Raw genomic sequence first — 19,299 nt, 5'->3', positions numbered from 1 at the left:
TTCCATAATTGTTCACACGCACATATCCTGACCATGCCTCCTTCTTCACTCTTCCTATAAAGTTCATGTACACTCTTTGTTTGATATCGGTCTGCGATTACACTCTGTGTGACTGTACACTGATCCTTTGCAAAGCTCTTATTGAAATATATAAAGACAACTGTTCATTTTCAGATTTCCACCACACAGTGATGCAAGGGAACAAAAACTGTGAGCTAAAAGTGAGCTAAAAAGAAATGTTCCCCCCAGCAAGTAAATAGAAGTTTTGAGACATGTGACTGGTTGGAACAGGATGACAAATATCATATGTAAAAGAAATGATTCAAAGCAACACGTGATCATCAGTGGTTCTTTCAGTTTCAAAATGCTCTTTAAGGAAATTCCAAGGCCACACCTGCTTTTGTGAACAACATGAAGACACCAGTCTGGTGAAATTCTCGCTTCCAGACAGACTCTGACAACAAACAGAAGAATCCAGAAGTAAAAAACAAGGTAAGCAGTTAAAGTTATAGTTATAACAAGTATTTAGATTTGATTCTAATGAGATTTGAGGTTACTCTACGATGTAATATAGAGTTCAGCTCAGTTGTTAACTCTGTCAGAGTTTGGACTTTGCTGTGTCTACGAGGGACGCCTCCCTCAGTCTGGTGAAGAAACAACTTTAAATCACCGACCAGACAAGCAGGATGGATTTAAACAAACCTACCAACCTGATCTGCCAAACTGGTTTCTTCTACTGAACTAAATTATCAATGATTTGACAATGTATGGCACTGGTAACTGTCACATAGCTCAAATACAATAGTCCTTCAATAATATGTTTATCTAACACCTCGGGACAAGAGTGACAAGTTTTTCAAGTCACTTTCTCCCACTTAAAAGTGAAAGAGAAACAAGAGCAGCAGTCAAGTGATCACATGATTATGATCAGATAGGAGTAGCCAGTCAGAGATACTGATTTAGCATACATCTGCTCCAGTGTTCATTCTTTCACTCAGTTTCACTCAGTAATTAGCTTTTTTTCCCCCCTTTCTTTTTTTTTTTTTTAATAAGCTTGTTTAATGTGTGAAATCCTTCATACTACCAGTAGCAATTAACATGTGAAATCAACAACAATCTTATATACACACAGCAAGCTGCTGCAGATACTCCTGGCATAGACATGTCTGACTGTTTATAGCTAGTGAATTTATTGGAAACACACCTTGGCTAAGACATTTTCTCTCAACAGTTTTATCTTGTTCCGTTTGAACAGGTGATATACACAATGGCCTCCTCGCACTCCTCCAGTTTTAAATGCTCTATTTGTCTTGATGGCTTCACTGACCCTGTCTCCACTCCCTGTGGACACAACTTTTGTAAAGTCTGCATAAACACTTACTGGGATTCAACAAACGTCACCCAGTGTCCACTCTGTCAACATAACTACCAGAAAAGACCGAAATTAAGAGTCAATGTCATGTTCAGAGATCTCATTGAGCAAAAGCAGACAAACATCCAGAACGTCCCAGAGGAAAGAGCCCAAACACAAGATATTTTGTGTGACATGTGTCCTGGAGAGAAGACAGTAAAGGCAGTCAAGTCCTGTCTGTACTGCGAAGAATCTCTCTGCTCTGAACACCTGAAACCTCACCAGGATGACGCTGACCTAAAGACTCATGAGCTGCTGGATCCTGTCAGCAGACTGAAGGACAGGTGAGGTCAAATGAATAATGTATCAACAAGAAAAGAGTGTACTAGCTGCTCTGTGTGACTGTAGGGGCTTTGAGCTAAACGCTAGCATCAGCATGCTAACCGGTTCACCAAAACCAAAACAAATTGTGGCCAGTTGTATACATTTGCAGTTTTCAAATTTGTCAGTATATCATAAGAGAGGACCTCTATGAACATTAGCAATAAACTGCCTGCGTACGTGCATTTACCATAGGCTTTAGTCAAGAAAGATAAGACTTTTGTAAACTGAAAAACAATGAGATTGCAAGCACATCTGCAACTGAATTTTACCAACAGGGTGTGCAAGCAGCACAAAAGTCCTTTGGAACTGGTTTGCCATCCTGACCTGACATGTGTGTGTGTGTTGTGCATCAAATCAAACCACCAAAACCATCAGTGTGTCCCTTTGAAAAACCGCCTGAGAAAAAGGAAGGTATGACTAACATAACTAGTGGCCCGCACTATTAGTAATGCAGTGACAGTTTCATTTGAATTAGGAAATAAAAACAATGTGTTTGTTATGCATTTAGGCCAAGGTTGATGAGGAATTAGCAGAGGTGCAGCAGGAGATCAAGGAGAGGAAAAAGATGGTTGAAAAGCTTGAAGAGTCAGGAGAAATCAGTGAGGTAAGTCAAGCTACTGATGGATGGATGGATCCTACATGACTAGTAACCTTTATATCAGAGGGTTCATTATTAATTTAAAATCTGAAACTTATGTATTATGTGTAGCAAAGACAAATATAAAATATCAAAATGATTAATTCAACTAATTAACACAATTCTAACTAATTCAAACATTCTACATAAATAAGCACATAAATGTATCTTCATCCAAATTTGCAGTGGTGGAAGTAGCAATAGCACACTTTCAAGTAAAGATCCTGTTTTGGTCTCAGGGCCTGATGCTGCTCTCATCAGTGTTGTTCCCAGAAGTTGCAGGCAGATGTGTTCAGATCAAAAACTCAATAAAGCCACTGAACTCGGCCTGCTCAGCACCTAGCAACAGTCAAAGTTAGCTGTAAAAGAAATTTGAACATAATAGCCTAAACTAATCATTTTGCTGTGTCATCCCTGTCCTTTGCTCGATAAACACGTTCATTTGATCTGTTTTTTTTAAGTAAATAGGCTGCTATTCTCTTTCAATAGAACCTCCTTCTACCCATCCATCACCAGCCCTGAATCATTGCCACTCCCATACTAAATGAATTATTGTACACCACTTAAGAATCACAGACATTAGTTACATTTTAAATCCGTATATAAATATAATCCGTCTGAGTCTTCACTTGTCTGTTCATAAAACTGCTTCAAATGCTCAAACAAACTGGCTTCAGCAGTAGTAGGTCATGTCTATGGAGGTGTCATGTGGCATGCCGTAAAACTGTCGTAAAACGTTCATCGTTTGTAAACTTATTAGTTCAGCTTGGCACATTTTAGGAACAATGTTTTCATTAAATTATCAACTCAATATGCTGTACCATTAACTCATTTCAGTGCCCAGAGCTGCAGCGTGCTTAATATCACGACGACCAATACTAATGGAAAAAAAAATACACTAAGATACACTGATCACCATGTTTGACAAACAGATGACTGGGAACTATGATAGAAATAAAAACCACATTGATTATTTGAATGTTTTTTTTTTTTTTAAAATAGCCCAACTAAGGTGATTAGTGGCATACGATATTACAATAAAATTTGCCTACTGCAAAACAAAATGTTCGGTGTCCCTCATACCGTTGTCTGCACCATGCTGCACTTTGCCAGCCACAGACATGTAGGAGAGAGAGAGAGTGCTACATCCGTTGTCCCCTCAATAATCTTCCCCAGGGTCCTAAAGGCATCCCCGTTACAATAAGAGCTGGACATTTCATTCAGTTTGTGGAGAGCAAAACAGAGCTGAAAGGACACTGGATTTACATTAAACTTTCTCATGTACACAGAAAAACAAAAGGACAGACATGGGAGACGTCCAGAGGATCTTCAATCACTTCGAACAACTGGTGAAGATAAACAAGTCAGGACTTGTGGCTGCGCTCGACTTGCTGCGCAAAAAAGCTGAAAATCGCAGAGAGTCTATGACAGAGAAGCTTCAAGAGGAAATGAGTGACCTGGAGGAAAGACAAAATGAGCTGGAGCAGCTCTCTCAAATGGATGATGACCTCCGTCTTCTACAGGTCCTCTGCTGCATTTCTCTACCTCTTCTTCTAAAGAGTTGTTTATAAGACAATTGCCATTCAAATTTGCCAACAGGGATTTTTTTTTTGTAGAACCAAATATTTACAATTCACATAATCATGTCTTGCTGCATGCACACATCACAGCAGCTGAAGTATTTGTCCTGCATTCTCACTACAGAGTTTACACTCTCTGAGTGACCCACCCAAAACAGAAGACTGGTCTGAGATCAGTGTCTACAGTGATTCAGCAGTGGGGACTGTGCGAAGCGCTGTCACTAAGTTGCTAAGAGAACTTTGCAATGAGTCGACTAGTGAAGGGAAAGGACTGATTGCAAAAGGTAAGTCATTTGACCGTGTTCCCAGTCAAGTGTTGATTTATTCTTGGTTTATTTACTGTTATTGATTTTTCATTAATGTCCTTACAGAGATAAGTAGAATTCAGGGATATGCAGGTAAATCTTATCTTTCATTACTTCTGAATACATGAATCCTCCTCTTGTCTGTGTTCACAAATTATTCACCTTGTGCTCCCTGCCAGTGGATGTAACTTTGGACTCCAACACTGCAAACCGTGTCCTGGTTGTGTCCAAAGATGGGAAACAAGTGAGATATGGAGAAGCTCCTCAGAACCTGCCAGAAATCCCAGAGAGGTTTGAGCCTCTCCTTGGTGTTCTGGGAAAAGAAGGCTATTCCTCTGGTGCCTTCTACTTTGAGGTCAGTGGAATTTCACTTTCATATTTTCTTATGCTTTTAGTTATTTTGTGTGAATGTTCAACATGTTAGCTTCAAGCATGGCCACTAAGCAACAGTATTTAAGCAATGACAATATTTAAGCTTGATTCACACCTTTTTACTAATTTTCCCAAAGAAATAATGTTTTTTTTTCCAGTCACTTGTAATATTGACTGGCAAACCTGAGTTAAATGATTCATGAAGTTAGTGCTGATGTGCAATCATTGTGGTAATTGCGCTCAGTGTCTCTCTCAACTCAGAGACTGCAGGTGAAACAAATATAAAACTACTACTGCTGCTGTGATAGCTACAGCTACTCAAGTGCAAAAAGAATAATAGTATTGAATAGAATAGAAAACCTTTGTCATTGTACAAAATATAAAATGTACACAAACACAGACAAAAGGACACAAAAGAATATTGCATGGAAAAGAGTATTGCACTTACAAATATAATAAATACTTAAAATAGACAGAAAAGCGCTTTGCTGAGTAGCTATTCTGACTAGTGAATATTAAAATACGGTGATGATTAACATAGGTCAGCAGATCAGAGCTCTGATGGCCCAGGGGATGGGGGATGAAACTTTTCTTAGGTCTGTTTGTCCAACTTTTGATGCTCCTCTACTACCTACCAGAGGACAGGAGGACATTTCTGAGGAAATACCCTCAGTGACACAGGTGGCATTGTTGATTATTAAGACTCAGTAATAGAAAGACAGAAAACAGGGCTCTTTTTTTTTTATTCTGCCTGATTCTGGTTTGCACCCAAATGCAGTGAACAAATTTTGTACAGGAGTACATTATTGTTCATTACAAAGCATTTTCTGTGTTCCAAGGTGCAAGTGGAAGGCAAGTCTGCGTGGGACATTGGGGTTGCCTTGGAAACAGTTGACAGGAAACACCAAACCGATGTGCGTCTGAGCAATGGCTACGTTGTCCTGATGCTGAGGAGCGAGACGAAAATAATAGCTTGTGACCGCCCCCCAGTGGAGATTAATCTCCCAAAGACACCAGAGAAGGTCGGAGTGTTTATAGACCATGAGGAGGGAGAGGTCTGTTTTTATGATATTGGGAGTAAGGCCCATATCTACTCCTTTACCTGTTGCAGGTTTCCCAAGAAGAAGTTACACCCGTACTTAAACCCCTGCACCGAACGTGAGGGCAATAACTCAGCTCCAATGGTTATCACTCCTGTTAATTAACAGGCTGTTTCCCTCTGGGGAATTAATTTGCCTCAGATCAAGATCTTGTTAATGTACATTAGGCAGCAGTTTGTGTTGTTGGATGAATCACTTTGTTATAAATAGAATTAAATGATTGATCATGTATGAGATTGTGTGGTATATCCAGGAATAGTATTCTGCAGTTCTGTAGAGCAACAGTGGGGAGCATCCTTACCTATGCAATATGTCAGCTGAGGACATGAGACAGATGGACAAAGTGGTGCATCCAGAATTATTAGATGCGATTGCCCATGTCTAGTGGGCAATTACATCTATAAGGTTAGATTCAAATCTATAAAGTTAGATTACAGAAAAAAGGCCCTCTCACCAGGCTGTTAACCTTTGTAATTTCCTTCCTTCTCACAAAAGAGTAGGAAGCATGAAGACCAGAACGTGTTTCAGAATAGCACATATCCTGAAGCTGTCCACCTCCTGAACCCTGTAACTTAACACTGCAATCTGCTAAGCAGGTTTAAATAACAGATATTTAACAGATATTTCACTGAATAACTGAAAACTTTGGCCTTCTGATGCGAGACAAAGGGATCACCAAGGTCATTAGGATTTATCCTCCAGGACCTTTAAATATCTCTAGCAATTCAAAAAGTATCCAAAGACATTAGGGGACCAACCAGGTCGGCTTGGCTCCTCATAGGCAGCCCAGTACAATCTAGAAGGAGCCTGATCAGTCAGTCTCCTGTTTGAAACCGAAACATGTCTCAGTACTGTTTGTATCCTACTGAGATCTTTATTTCACAAATGCACTGGGATTATTTTTAAGAGCGACCTGTGTGTTTGTGTGCTAGGGTTTTACTGAATATCAAACATGTAGCCACTGGAGTTACTACTGAAAATACAGACAAAGGTTGTTGGAGGTCAGAAGTCCAGGTCTGGGCCAGAGTCTAAGTCTGAACTTCTTCACCAACACTTAACTTACATTTACTGGAGTCCCAATGAGCACAAATAATTCACTGGAGATGGGCAGAGTTCAATGCAATAGAGTTTATTCTTTCACAAGAGATAAACCTGAGCTCTTCACCTGTGGTAGAATTGAAAACAGACAGCTAAAACATCATCCAAGGCCAAGTTTTCACCGCAGGAACTTTCCCCAGGAACCAGGAACCTTTTGAGGAACTATGCATGTTTCGACCGCAGGCACCAGGGTGTAAGAATAGTTCAATGGTAATTGATCGACTGCCAAAAAGGTACCTGGTCAGAGGGTAGTACTTTCCAAAGGTTCAGGAACTTTGGGGGGGGTGGGGTCTGCAGGGCCCAACATTTCTGACTGGTCAAGTATTCGCTGCATTTTATTTCACCCACCATGTTTAAAAGTCTGCAGCGAGCAAGCGAGCTCAACATTTTCCACACCAGGAAACAGGTCCGGGAAAAGGTATAAAACTGAAACAGGGCTACAAATAAATAAAGCACTACAACAACCAGAGTGGCTAGGGTTTCCACCCGTCACATATAACACAGGACCGTCCTGTATTTGAAAATAAAGTGCTGCGTCTTGTATTGAATAAATACAGGACACAGAAATCCTCCTCCTATACCCTTGCCTGGTACTTTCCCTGCACCTGCTTTTTGGACACCATTATCTCCAGGGGCTTTCCAACCATATTTTATTTATTATAACTTTATGCCTGTCAGATTACATCTTTCTTTTGCATTCTTTCTTCAGAAAAGGCTGGCTCACATGTAGGGTTGACTAAATTTCCACAAAGACTTCCAGGAGCTTTCAAGTTACGGTCTAACCTCTCAATAAAAGTGCCTAACGTAACATAGGCAAGACACATCCAACGTCATTTTCATCTGATAATGAAATTAACTGCAGGACATAGAGTTTCTATAAAGAACTTTTTGAGCAGACATAGATGTAAATTTCCAGGAGGACAAAAAGATAAAAGCTGCCCAAGGAACCAAAACAGGAATTTCTTTAAACAAACAGGGAATTGTCAGAATTAAGAACAAAATGGTTAAGCAGTCTTCCTCTCTCTGTCTCTTTCACTTCACATTGATACAAAATATATATTCAATGACTGCACCATTAAAATATGGTTGGAGCCTAAACACCTTGTATAGGAAGATCACAGTAAAAGCAAACAAATAAACAGTCAAATTGTTCACCCTCTTGTCTCTGTTGGGAAGTATAGTCTAAAATACAAGCTAACACTGTTGCTAAACACAAAACCATGAGTTAAAGCACATAAAAACCTTTAATTATTCTGTTACTCTTTTAATTATTCATTAACTCGTTTAACATCTATTTTACTCTTTTACTGATTCTAAGGTACATTTAACTACATAATGAACCATGAAACATTCAAACCATAAATAAACACATTCAATATTTTTGGTTCCACACTGAAAAAGCAAAACAAACAGCCCGCAGTGAAATACAATTAAACCTCACGGTACAGGCCTGTTCGTGGCTGGTGTGCGTTGGGCCACGTTAAAGATGGCAGCCGCTGACTGTGGCCACGCTTCATAACAGGGTTACTCACAGTTCAGACTACCTCTGTCCATAAGAAACCCAGCGGGTTGCTCCCCTCACCAGTCCTTGACCGTGTATGAAGAAGGTATCTCCTCCCTCGTAGCCAGAGGTGCAGCTGGGTTTTACCTGGTCACCCAGTGCTCTATCTGGTCTCCTCTCGCTTGTCGTCGGGCTGATATCCACCCAGGTGCTAGCAAGCGGATAGCACTCAAGCTGAATAAGACCGTGCGCGTGCTTGTAACTCAGAGGAAACACACACCTATTTCAGCACGCTGAAAACGCGGCAGTTAATCAAAATGTCATGTCATGTCAATGTTTATCTCACTAAGATTCGTTATGTTCATACTGCACTCTGTTAAGCACATTGACAACGATAACGCCTCGTTTACACATTTGACAATTAGTCTTTTTTCTCAGCTGTTGCCTAGCAGCAACGAGGTAGCTAAGTCTGATCAACTGCTCTCACAAACTATTGTGTCCCACCACTCGCTTTTCTCCCGCCTCCTGGCCAATCAGCAACCAAGGAACTTGACGTTGCTTTATAATTGGCCAATAGAAAGGTAGGATACAACATAGCAATATAGTACGTGAGAATAAAATAAACAGGTTAGGTTTTCTCACTCTCTTCACCACGTGAAGACGACTGTACCTTACAAACAAACTTTTTATGTTACATTCAAAGTCGTGGTAATTTACACTACTCCCCATGTAAATGGTTACACACATTTAAACACTCTATAACATATTATAGAATATTACATAACTATACAAATGGAAAATAAAGGATAATATCCTAGGGTTTATGAAAAAATAACCCAGGGGTTTACTTATAGATAGCCTACGCCCCATATTTGGTCAAGTCTCTAATAAAAGAGGGATGTGTGAGCATCTTCTTGAAATAAAGAAGAATAGAGGTGGCCAAACGACTCAGTGTACGGCTCTGGGATCTGAAGGAAGAGTTGCTTACGTAAAAACAGTACTAAATGGGACAAAAATAGCATATGCACCAAATAAAGTTGATGCTGAATTCCATAACTACTTAATGAATACAATACTTGAATTATTGGAATTTGCTCCAATAATAGGCGGTGACTTTAATGCAGTATGGCAACTCTCTTTGGACTGAGCTGGGATCAACGTCTGGCATCTGGTACATTAAGGAAATGGACAATGGATTGTTCTGTTGTAGATGCCTGGCAGATTGCACACCCCTCAGTGAGAGAGTTTACTTGTCTCTTCATGACATCAGTCTTTTTCTTGTACTCACAGCTGTGCGGTGAGACAAAAATACACAGCTGTAAGACAAGATTTCAGATCTTAAATTACTCCCCATGTCTCTCTCACATCACAGAGCTATTTATTCACATTTCCAAACATCCTTCCATTCACAGCTCTGGTTACACAACTCATTCCATTATATCCCCAGCCAATGTTGGTTACAAGCTTAAACAGAGAGATTCACATTAATCTTGTTAATGCAGTTTAGACACATCTGAGCTGGAATGACATAGAATGTGTCACCACCTCCACCACGCCCTTTCTTATGATGTGTCTGCCAAACTCATACAATGCACCTGCTTTACGGTGCAACATGTGACATTTCTCCTGTCATTTTCAATCAGCACATATCTCAGATATTCATTTTTGTGTGTCTATTATTCCTTTCTATAATTTGCAGAATAAAAGCTCTGTGGTTTTATTGTATATCAGAAACCTTCTACAGCTTCCTGTAATGGAAGGAGAGAAACACAACAAAAGCAATAATCCCTGACGGCTGATGTCTGAAATTATAACTCAAATCATTATTCCACTGAAACAGGCATATTAACCCTGACATTGTCAGCTCCTCTGTACTTTTTAGTTCATTTGTGTTTGACGATGTGTCTGCTCAGTCTGCTCAGTCTGACTCTGTTTCACCAAAAAGGTGCAAAAGCAAACTTGTTGTTTTCTTTGCTATTCATAAAGATTATGCTTTGAGCCTTGCCAAACGTGACTACTCTGTAGTCTTCAATTTTAATATTGTATCTGTAAAAACGGAACGATGGAGTGTGGAGAGTTTACCTTTAAATATCAAGTATTTTTGTACCTTTTGAGAAGTTTTGTAGGGCATTACAGTTTTTTTGCAAATGCTTACACACTAAAACTGACCAAAGCATCAAAACCTTAACGTTTGAAGCCATGCCTTAAAAAAAGGACCCAAAGGTACAAACACATTTTCTACTTTAAACTTTGTTTTCAATTTTACAACACACACTTGCAAAAACTACACAACGCTACTTTTTCAAACCGCAAAACAAACCTGAATTTTGCACCACCTGAGCCTTAATGCTACAGACAGACCTCAGGTGAGCTTCTGTGAGAACTTTGCAAACAGGGAAGCAGTGAAAGTGAGAGAAAGAGGAAGACAGTGAGGAGGTGGAGGAAGAGGGTCAGAACAATGAAGACCTGGTGATGGACAGACACATATTTCAGATGACATCAGGGCCACTTTGGTGGACTGTCAAACACCACAGCCTGACGCTGAGGGAGGCTGAGCAGAGAGTCCAGAGGAACTTCAGTCACTACACAGTAGCGTCCATAATATGGACATTGAGACTGGAGAGCAGGTCTTCAACTTTCCAGACTTAACCTCTCAGTACATCGACTCTCTGCCACATCTTGAGTCAACACCACTTTACAAACAAGCAGCTCTACAGGTTCCATATGAGAGGAACAGTGTTAGAGTCAAAGACCATCTCTATGAATATGTGGACGTATCATTGAACTGTAGAGTAATAGAGTAATGGCAGCAGATTATGTTGTGTTGTCAATGTATACATTGGGGGGGGGGGGTTATTCAATAAAGGATATCCAGTAAAACCCAGAGCACACTCAGGACACAGAGCGATATGGACGGTGTCAGCCACTGAGTAAGAAGGCGTGGCTGAATAGTTCAGCCTGGATGACGATGTTGCAGAGTCAGTATTGGCTGCTGCGCCTCTCCACTGATCCTCTCATATTTGTTTTGTCAATAATCCTATTGCGCGTATAAAGCAAAGATCTCAGTAGGATGCAAACAGTATCAACACATGTTTCTGTAGACGCAGGTACTGATCAGTGATTTTCTCTCAGAGAGTCAGATCATCTATCTGAGAACTTTGGGGCAAGGTGAGTGATGGGATGATTTATTATTTGTGATATTTTGGTTGCAGCAAAACTGCTACACATCAGCATCCAAATAATGTTGCATCACTACTAATAGATTTGGTTTGATTTTAGTTAGTTCTTATTTAGTTTGAAGAACAAAGAAACAAATGCATGTGACCTCAGCTTCTGTTTCTGTTCCTGATTTTTTTATCTGTATCTTTTGTGACTGGTACAGTATAGAAACAACAGTTTGCTCTGACCAAGAAATTTGATTGGACGAGAGTCATTCCATGAGTGCTGATATAGAGTATAACAGTACTGGGACTTTTAACTACATGTATTACTTCGCTTTACAGGTGTTCTATTAACTCTTAATTAGCGTTACATTATCGGCCGTTATCTCAGATTGTAACAAACTTTGCAAAGATGAATATATTTCCAGAATTTACATTTGAAATAAATGATGTATGGTCGTCAGAAGAGGATGAGGGGAAGAAGCCTGGATACTTCAGTACACACTTGAGGTAAAGTGTAGACAAAGTAGTAAGCTAGTGTGCACTGTGCAGGTGTGTTGGTTAGCAACAGTCCAGTACCAGTCTATATGTGTTGGTGTAGCCAAAGAAATGATAAAATGAACAAACAAATCATAATCTGTTGTTACTTATTTAACTAATAAGGTGCTCGTAGAAGTGTTGTATAAAAGCAGGCCTGCGGCCTCGTACCTGTGACCGAATCATAGCCGGCTGACATTCAGTACAACATCACTCCCTCTCATGTGATATTGCTAAAGTATTGGCAAAATTTTACCCTTAAAACTAACTAAAGTGTTCTTAAATGGTTTTAATAGTCAGTGCACTTTTATTATTTCTGACACAAGCTGACACACTGAATAGCTCCAGCTGTCATGGCAGCATACAGAGGACTCCTGCTGCCTCTTGGATTTCTTGGAGCCATGTTTCTCATCATGTTTTCCTTTGACCTGTGGGACATGTCACAAGAAAAGAGAGGTACAATGTGTTTGTTTCTCTGTGTGTGTATTTGCAAATGCTACACAGTGTTTCCCAACAGAGTTAGTACATTTGGGGAAAGTGAGGATATTCTGGTATTTAGGTATTTAGGTATTTAGTTTTGATTGTAAATGTTAAGTTAAGGGGCTGGAGAATGCATTATGTCAATGACTGCCCTCATAAAGATAGAAGTACAAACGTGTGTTTGTGTGTGTGTGTGTGTGTGTGTGTGTGTGTGTGTGTGTGTGGGTGTGTGTGTGTGTGTGTGTGTGTGTGTGTGTGTGTGTGTGTGTGTGTAAATGCCACCTCTGATTACTTTTGGATTATCCTTACCGGAGTGGGGCTTTGAAACAGACAAATGTTTGGCCTTTGGCTTTTACCCTGTCAATTTAAGAGAAAAGCTATTCTAAGGCAGGATTAATGTAGGTAGTTACAACATAATATATTGTTCTTCTTCTTACCACAGCAGGGAGGATGCAACAGCTGCAGGAACTGAGGAAGCAGTTGACTAAAGAAATCTGTGATGGTGACAAAGAGGCATTTTCTGAGGGGAAGCACAGTTTAGAAGACCTGAGTGACAAAGAGCTGAAGCACCTCATTGTGGATGACACTCATGGCCTCATCTACTGTTACATTCCCAAGGTGATGAAGACAAGACTTTAACTGAGCATTTCAGGCCTAAACAGTGCTGACTTTACTGAATTAGCATTTGAACCAATCATATACCAATCAGTAAGACACAGCTCCACCATCAGGTTAAACATTAACATACTAATGATTCCCATCAGCCCCATCTCTGTACTGTGTTTAGTGGTAACAAACTGACTAAGATAGCGAGTATGGTTATTCATCATGTTAGCATTGACGGCATGCTGTGCCTGAGTACATCCTCACAGAGCCGCTGCCATGGCTGTAGACTCTTGGTCTTGTTCGTATCTACAGGTGGCATGTACCAACTGGAAGAGGGTTATGTTTGTCCTGAACTGGAGCGAGCCATATCATGACCCCATGTCCATATCTGCTGACTTGGTCCACGTCCCCAAAAAACTCACTCTTCTAAACAGCTTCCCAAGACCAGAGATGAAGGTCAGTCCACACAATGGCCTCAGAAGTGTCCTTAAAGTAACAAACCACACCCAGTGGCTGGTTTAATAACAATAGTCAGTGTGACAGATGATTAACCTACGGTATACTTGTGTGTTGACTACAGGCGAAGCTGAAGCACTACACCAAGTTCATGTTTGTCCGGGACCCTTTTGTCCGTCTCATCTCCGCCTACCGAGACAAATTCCTGCGGTCCAATAAGTACTACTATAAAAACTTTGCCCGGGACATTCTGCGTCTCTATGGCAACCGGCCTGATCCACCACAGACAGTGGACGAGGCGTTTGTATCAGGCGTGCACCCTTCATTTTACAACTTTATTGAGTACCTGCTGGACCCACTGACAGAGAAGAGACAGCCCTTTGAACCACACTGGAGGCAGATGCACCGCCTGTGCCACCCCTGCCACATACAGTAAGGCCTTTTCTGCCAGCAGGGCGGAAGTTCTAAAGTTCATGTCCTGTGTGAAAATATGCCGTTACAGTAGAGAGGAAAATGTGAGAAAAAAACTTGAAAAAAACAGGAATTTGTTCTCTGACTCGACTGAACTGGAAGCTTATTTAACTTAGTTTTTATTTCTAATGCTGTCATTCACTCGTAGCACTTTAAAAGTGTACTACAGTGATTAAGTGTGTCAGGGGGAATTACGAGAGACGGATTTCAAAAAGAATTGTCAAAACTGATCCAGAGACGGAGACATCCTGACTTTTAGTTCTAAGCTCCAAATCCCTGGATCCTACACTTCCCACTGTGCAATGCAATCACATCTCTTTGTTACCTATTATTAGACCCACACTCCAGGAAGCTCCCTCCACACAATGAAAGACATTGACTGTAAAACTGAGTTCAAACTGAACAGTCCTTCTCATGATGAGTAGATGGATCTTGATGTGTAAAATGGTTGGAATAACCCTTTAACGCCCACTAATTACTAATGAATTCACTGTTAATAAATAACACAATTGCTTGTTTTTCTTCTCAGGTATGATTTTATTGGCCACCAGGAGACTCTTCAGGAGGATGCTGAACATCTGCTGAGGATCTTAAAGCTGCAGGACGACATCAAGTTCCCCCCGTCCTATGAAAACATGACTTCCCCTGGTTCTGTGATGGACTGGTTCAGAGCAGTGCCCCTGGAGGACAGGAGGAAGCTGTACAAGCTCTATGAGGGGGACTTCAGGCTGTTTGGCTACAGAAAGCCAAGTGAATTGCTTGATGGTTGAGATGAATTCACGATTTGGACAAGTTCACTCCTCCCTATGTAACCATAGAAACCACAGCTTTTACCTCAGAAACAAGAGCATCACTGGGATATGATGAGGACTAAACAAGGGAAGGGGAATTACAAATATTGAACTGGTCTTCTCCCGTACAGGAATTATAAACACTGTGGTTACATAATGGCTCTTCATGCATTTGTCTACTGCTTTTGTATGTCTACACTACACCACTGAAATCTAGACCATCCATCCATCCGTCTGTTTACCCCCACTGTTCGGGTGTAACTGTTGTTTGTGAACATAAAAGCATCAAATAAATGAGAAACAGTCAGAATGTTTGATTTAATGCTGAACAGCGAGTGACTTTCATCACACAGTACGGGAACAGTGATACCAGGTTAACAGCAACTTTTTTTAGGCTTTATTACAAAACAACATGACAAAAACAATACATTTTTATGTTGAAACCCACATTCACAAAACAAGGTGATGGTGGTTTGTGTCTGGTTAAGGTCCATCCTGCAAATGAATTTCACATCCTTTTGAAAATCATTCGCTTTCTGTCTCGGTGACGGTGAATGTGAACAGTGACACATCTGGGCAGCTGTCAGTTTTCCACACTGGCACTAATCCGATAGGTGACCTCGAACACTATCGTCCTCTTGACCTCTGTGGCAGCGCAGGCAGGAACAGCCCCGTCATGGTCACTGTGGGCCATCTGAATTTATGGTTCTTTAGTCTGACAGTGACATCTCTCTGTTTGAAGCCCAGGACTGGGCAGTCTATGGCTCAGCAGTCCTTTGGTGCCTTTGGACCCATCAAGGTCGGGGATTTGAGTGGTGTGTCAGAGAGAGAAATATAAATACAGAGAGACAGAGAGAGGTGCTGAAAGATTCAAAGTGCACTTTTCTTTTGCAGTGCCATTACGAGACGAGAATGAGAGAGCAAACAACAGAAGTCAAGGGGAAAGACAATATGGCTTTTGTCCACACGTGCGGACATTTCATCTTTGATTCTTTGTAACATTTCAATTGCGCAATATCATGCTCACTTTCATGACAGCAGTCAGCTTCAGACTGCTTATATTTACAGTTTTATTTACATCTGATACATTTATTCAGCTGTGACTCTCATCCTGAGTGACTCACAAAAAGTAGTTTATCCTGTCAATATGTTTTCTGTCTCGCAGTTCTCTTCATACGTAGCACGTCTCTCTCACGTACTTACACATAAACTTCTCATATATTTCTCTTACACCTCTGTAGTCTCTCTTCATTCCACAGCTCCCGTTCAAAGGCATTTGGCAGTAGCCATTTTGCATCTCTCCCAGCAGTGTTCAGTTTCTGTGGAGGACGCATAATGGTGCAATCATTGTATATTTATATCACCTTGTCATATTGAGCTTTCTTCACACTGAGCCAGTGGTGCTGGTGATTTAAACATGGGAAAGCTGGCAAGCTCCTCCTCTAGTCCTTTTATTCCTTCTGCTAACCCGTCCCCAAGCCCTTCATCCACCTCGTTCCCCTCCCCAGACTCCCTCTCTCCCCCCTCGGGCCTCACCCTCTCCCTCTCCCCTGTCCTTCCATCCAGCATGTCTGCAGCTAAAATCTCAGCAAACTTCAGCCCGCTGCTACTTGTGTTGCAGTTGGCATACAAGGCATTCCCGTGGCCATTGCTTGGGTTGCTGTGGATCAGGGTGCCGCTGTAGCTGTTACCATGGTGACCACCGTTACCCTGGTTGCTGAGGAGGGTAGTTGTTGTGGTTGAGGTAGCCGTCCCATTTCGTTTTTCAGTCAGCCTGAATCCCTCAGACAGCAAGCTGGCACTGCTTGGGGACTGTGGAGTGGCGGAGGAGCCCAGTAAGTCCCGCCCCTTCTCTGATGACAGCGAATTATCTGGCAGGTGGTGGCCCTGGCGGCTGATGCTGCGGCGCCGGGTTATGAAGTACAGGAGAAAAATGCCGAACACTATCCCCCCAATGAAGAAAAGGATGTAGATGGCCAAGACGTGACGACCTGCGGCTGTCGCCATTGTTCCTCCAGCACTGGGGCTTTCTACCGTCAGATGATAGATTGCTCTGCGGCAGGGGGTGGGGTCTCTGATACCTGGTCCCACCTCCTGGAATACAGAGATATGACAGAGAAGAAGAGAGGGTCATTTGAGCGGTTTGAGTTCACCTAGTAGGAAAAAAACTCTAATCGTAGTTCTGCCCGTGTACCTGGCATGTGCAGGTGTATTTTCCCAGGCTCTCCTCGGTGACAGTCACCTCCAGGTCAGAGTGGTGCTGTCTGGTGTGTCTGTGGGGAGGATGGTCCCAGCTGCAGGGCCTGGGAGACAGCTGGACACATGGCAACAGGAGGCGCAGACCCATGGAAACTTGCAGCTCCCTGGGGGGTGGGGAGCAACGCTCTGGAGGAGAGAGCGAGCAGGGAGACAGCACAGAGACAGAGAAACACAGTCGGATGTTACATATCAGGTATGGGTTCGGCATCATATGACACAGGTTTGAAATCAATCACAATACCATGTGATCAGCAAATTAAAGGATAACAGTGGGGTACACTTACCATCCTTTCTAACACATTTCCTCAAGGCATCGTCCACCATATCACCTGGACCAGGCCTGGACACACACACACACACACACACACACACACACAAAATGTAGTCAGACTTATGACTTGAAGGTTTTGTAAAAACCGAGCGATTCCGTTCGTGCCTGCTATTTGAAATATTTCCTCAAATAATCCATTAGTCTATTGATATTGTATATTGTACCCATTATTGAATATGGTGTGGTGCCTTTACTACATTACATAACTGTTTCCACTATAAGATAGTGTGTGTAGGTCTTTTTTAAAGGTTTGAAACAAAATACACAAAAGGATTAACACAGTGTTAAGAAATATGGGTCAGTTTTTACACTACACTAAGCCTCTCTAACCTAATACAGCTGCTGTCTGCCTTTGATTTTCATTGCTGGAAGTCTTCCAGCTCTCTGTGATATTCCTGTGGTACTCACTTTGCTGTTGTTTTCGTGCAGGCCTCTGAGATCCACTCACAGCCCAGGCCTCTAGCTCTGGCACACACCTCGCAGTTGGGATACAGAGCGCAGCCTTCAGCCTGGACACGAGCCAGAGACAGAGGGCTGCCCACCAGAGCCTGGCCCTGCAGACATAAGGAGCCATTGCAGAGTCACTGAGCAATAAAACGGCACTGCAGATGAATATATATATATATATATATATATATATATATATATATATGCATGACTGTGTGTGTGAAGTATGTGTGTGGATGCATGTGCTCTACCTTGTGTAGTAATATATTGTTAACGGGCTCTTGAGGAGTGAACAGATGAATCTCCTTCAGTAAGGTGGCATTCTGGCCCATTACCTCCACCTGGTGGAGCTCCCCACGGTCTGCAACACACACAAACACATGGTGAACAAAACATCTCATCTTACTGTATATCAAAAACATAATTCAGTTTATTTCATATTTTAAATTTAGTTACACTATGTAAACTATTTGAGAAAGGATGTACCATTTTGATTGACTTCCAAAGTCCAGAAAGACATTACCAGAGACATGTCTTTAACAACATTCACCTGCAGTAACTTTAGCTTTAACTGTTTAACTGTAGCTATAACTCCGTATCCATCTGCCCCCTCTTCTTTTTCATCTCTCCTCACCTGTTCCGAGGTGCAGCACTGCTCCTCTTGGCTCCTCTCCGCTGCCTGTCTGGGTCACAGCCAGCTTGGTGTATCTGATTCCCTTGCGCATCAGCAGGGGTGCTGCAGTAACACTGTTCTCCATCAGAGGGTGGTCCCTCACAAACGTCAGCACCTTGTCCGGGAGTTTCAGGGACGACTCGAACCCTTCAGCCTTTAACGCATTGTTCAAACACTACAAAAGTGTAGAGGGAAGGAGAAAGAAGTTACATCAGGGTATTTATAGCAGTGTGGTAGAATGTAACAAAAGGCATTGTGTAAAGTGTTTAGTACCTGGCCAGGCCTTGGTGTGGGGACAGGTTCAGGGTTGATCCAGTTCTCACAGGTTTTCTTCAGTTCTTTAAAGGGACCGTCCATCACTTTGTTGATGTCAGTTAGACTGAAAACACACACTGCTGATAACTCCTCATGTTCCCTATGAAAAAGAAAAAGGATGATTAACATTTCGTCATTTCTGGAGATGTTCAATATTAAAGGACTCGTTTGACATAAGAATATCAATACCCCTCCTATAAGCTACAGCAAACAGCCAGTTAGTTTAGCTTAGCTCAAAGACTGGGGACAGGAGGAAATAGCTCGCGTCGCTCCATCCTGTTATCACCAGGAGGTTTCCAGAGAACTAAGACTCTTGGCCAAGAAATAGTCTGACACATGACCCCCTCTAAAATCACAACCTGTCACTTTTTACACCCCCATTTTTACACACAAGCCCAAAAATAATGTACGCAAAATAAAAAGGTTACTGTTCTTCAACATTTT

At 41.7% G+C, this 19,299-nt stretch overlaps 2 protein-coding genes across 7 annotated transcripts in view; one reads left to right on the top strand and one right to left on the bottom strand.

Annotated features, from left to right (window-relative positions):
- Positions 1-412: 412 nt before the first annotated feature.
- On the top strand, positions 413-15,129 carry LOC111231291 (carbohydrate sulfotransferase 12-like). 6 transcript variants are annotated; one of them, XM_022758339.1, is made up of 9 exons: positions 413-492; positions 1,256-1,695; positions 2,011-2,146; positions 2,244-2,339; positions 3,662-3,895; positions 4,077-4,236; positions 4,324-4,350; positions 4,437-4,612; positions 14,569-14,647. In XM_022758339.1, the coding sequence occupies exons 2-9, from the start codon at positions 1,268-1,270 to the stop codon at positions 14,572-14,574; spliced, it is 1,263 nt and encodes a 420-aa protein (XP_022614060.1). In that variant the 5' UTR covers positions 413-492; positions 1,256-1,267; the 3' UTR covers positions 14,575-14,647. The 6 variants fall into 6 exon arrangements, with proteins under 6 accessions (XP_022614060.1, XP_022614059.1, XP_022614058.1 ...); XM_022758338.1 differs by lacking the exon at positions 14,569-14,647 and adding an exon at positions 12,949-13,073; XM_022758337.1 differs by lacking the exon at positions 14,569-14,647 and adding an exon at positions 5,469-5,960.
- LOC111231290 (semaphorin-4F-like) overlaps positions 15,130-19,299 on the bottom strand; it is a 55,357-nt gene continuing 51,187 nt past the window's right edge. Inside the window, exons 9-15 of the mRNA XM_022758336.1 lie at positions 18,814-18,955; positions 18,502-18,715; positions 18,119-18,228; positions 17,829-17,974; positions 17,374-17,429; positions 17,025-17,215; positions 15,130-16,924 (exon numbers count right to left, since the gene is read on the bottom strand). Coding sequence (XP_022614057.1) covers positions 16,199-16,924; positions 17,025-17,215; positions 17,374-17,429; positions 17,829-17,974; positions 18,119-18,228; positions 18,502-18,715; positions 18,814-18,955 — 1,585 coding nt within the window. The 3' untranslated portion in view covers positions 15,130-16,198. The remainder of the gene's footprint in view (positions 16,925-17,024; positions 17,216-17,373; positions 17,430-17,828; positions 17,975-18,118; positions 18,229-18,501; positions 18,716-18,813; positions 18,956-19,299) is intronic.

The sequence above is a fragment of the Seriola dumerili genome, unplaced genomic scaffold (assembly GCF_002260705.1).
Source record: "Seriola dumerili isolate Sdu_G_001 unplaced genomic scaffold, Sdu_1.0 BDQW01000295.1, whole genome shotgun sequence".
NCBI classification, from domain to species: domain Eukaryota; kingdom Metazoa; phylum Chordata; class Actinopteri; order Carangiformes; family Carangidae; genus Seriola; species Seriola dumerili.
The sequence above is the reverse complement of the archived record's forward strand: the minus strand, read 5'-3'. Positions and strand labels throughout refer to the sequence as shown.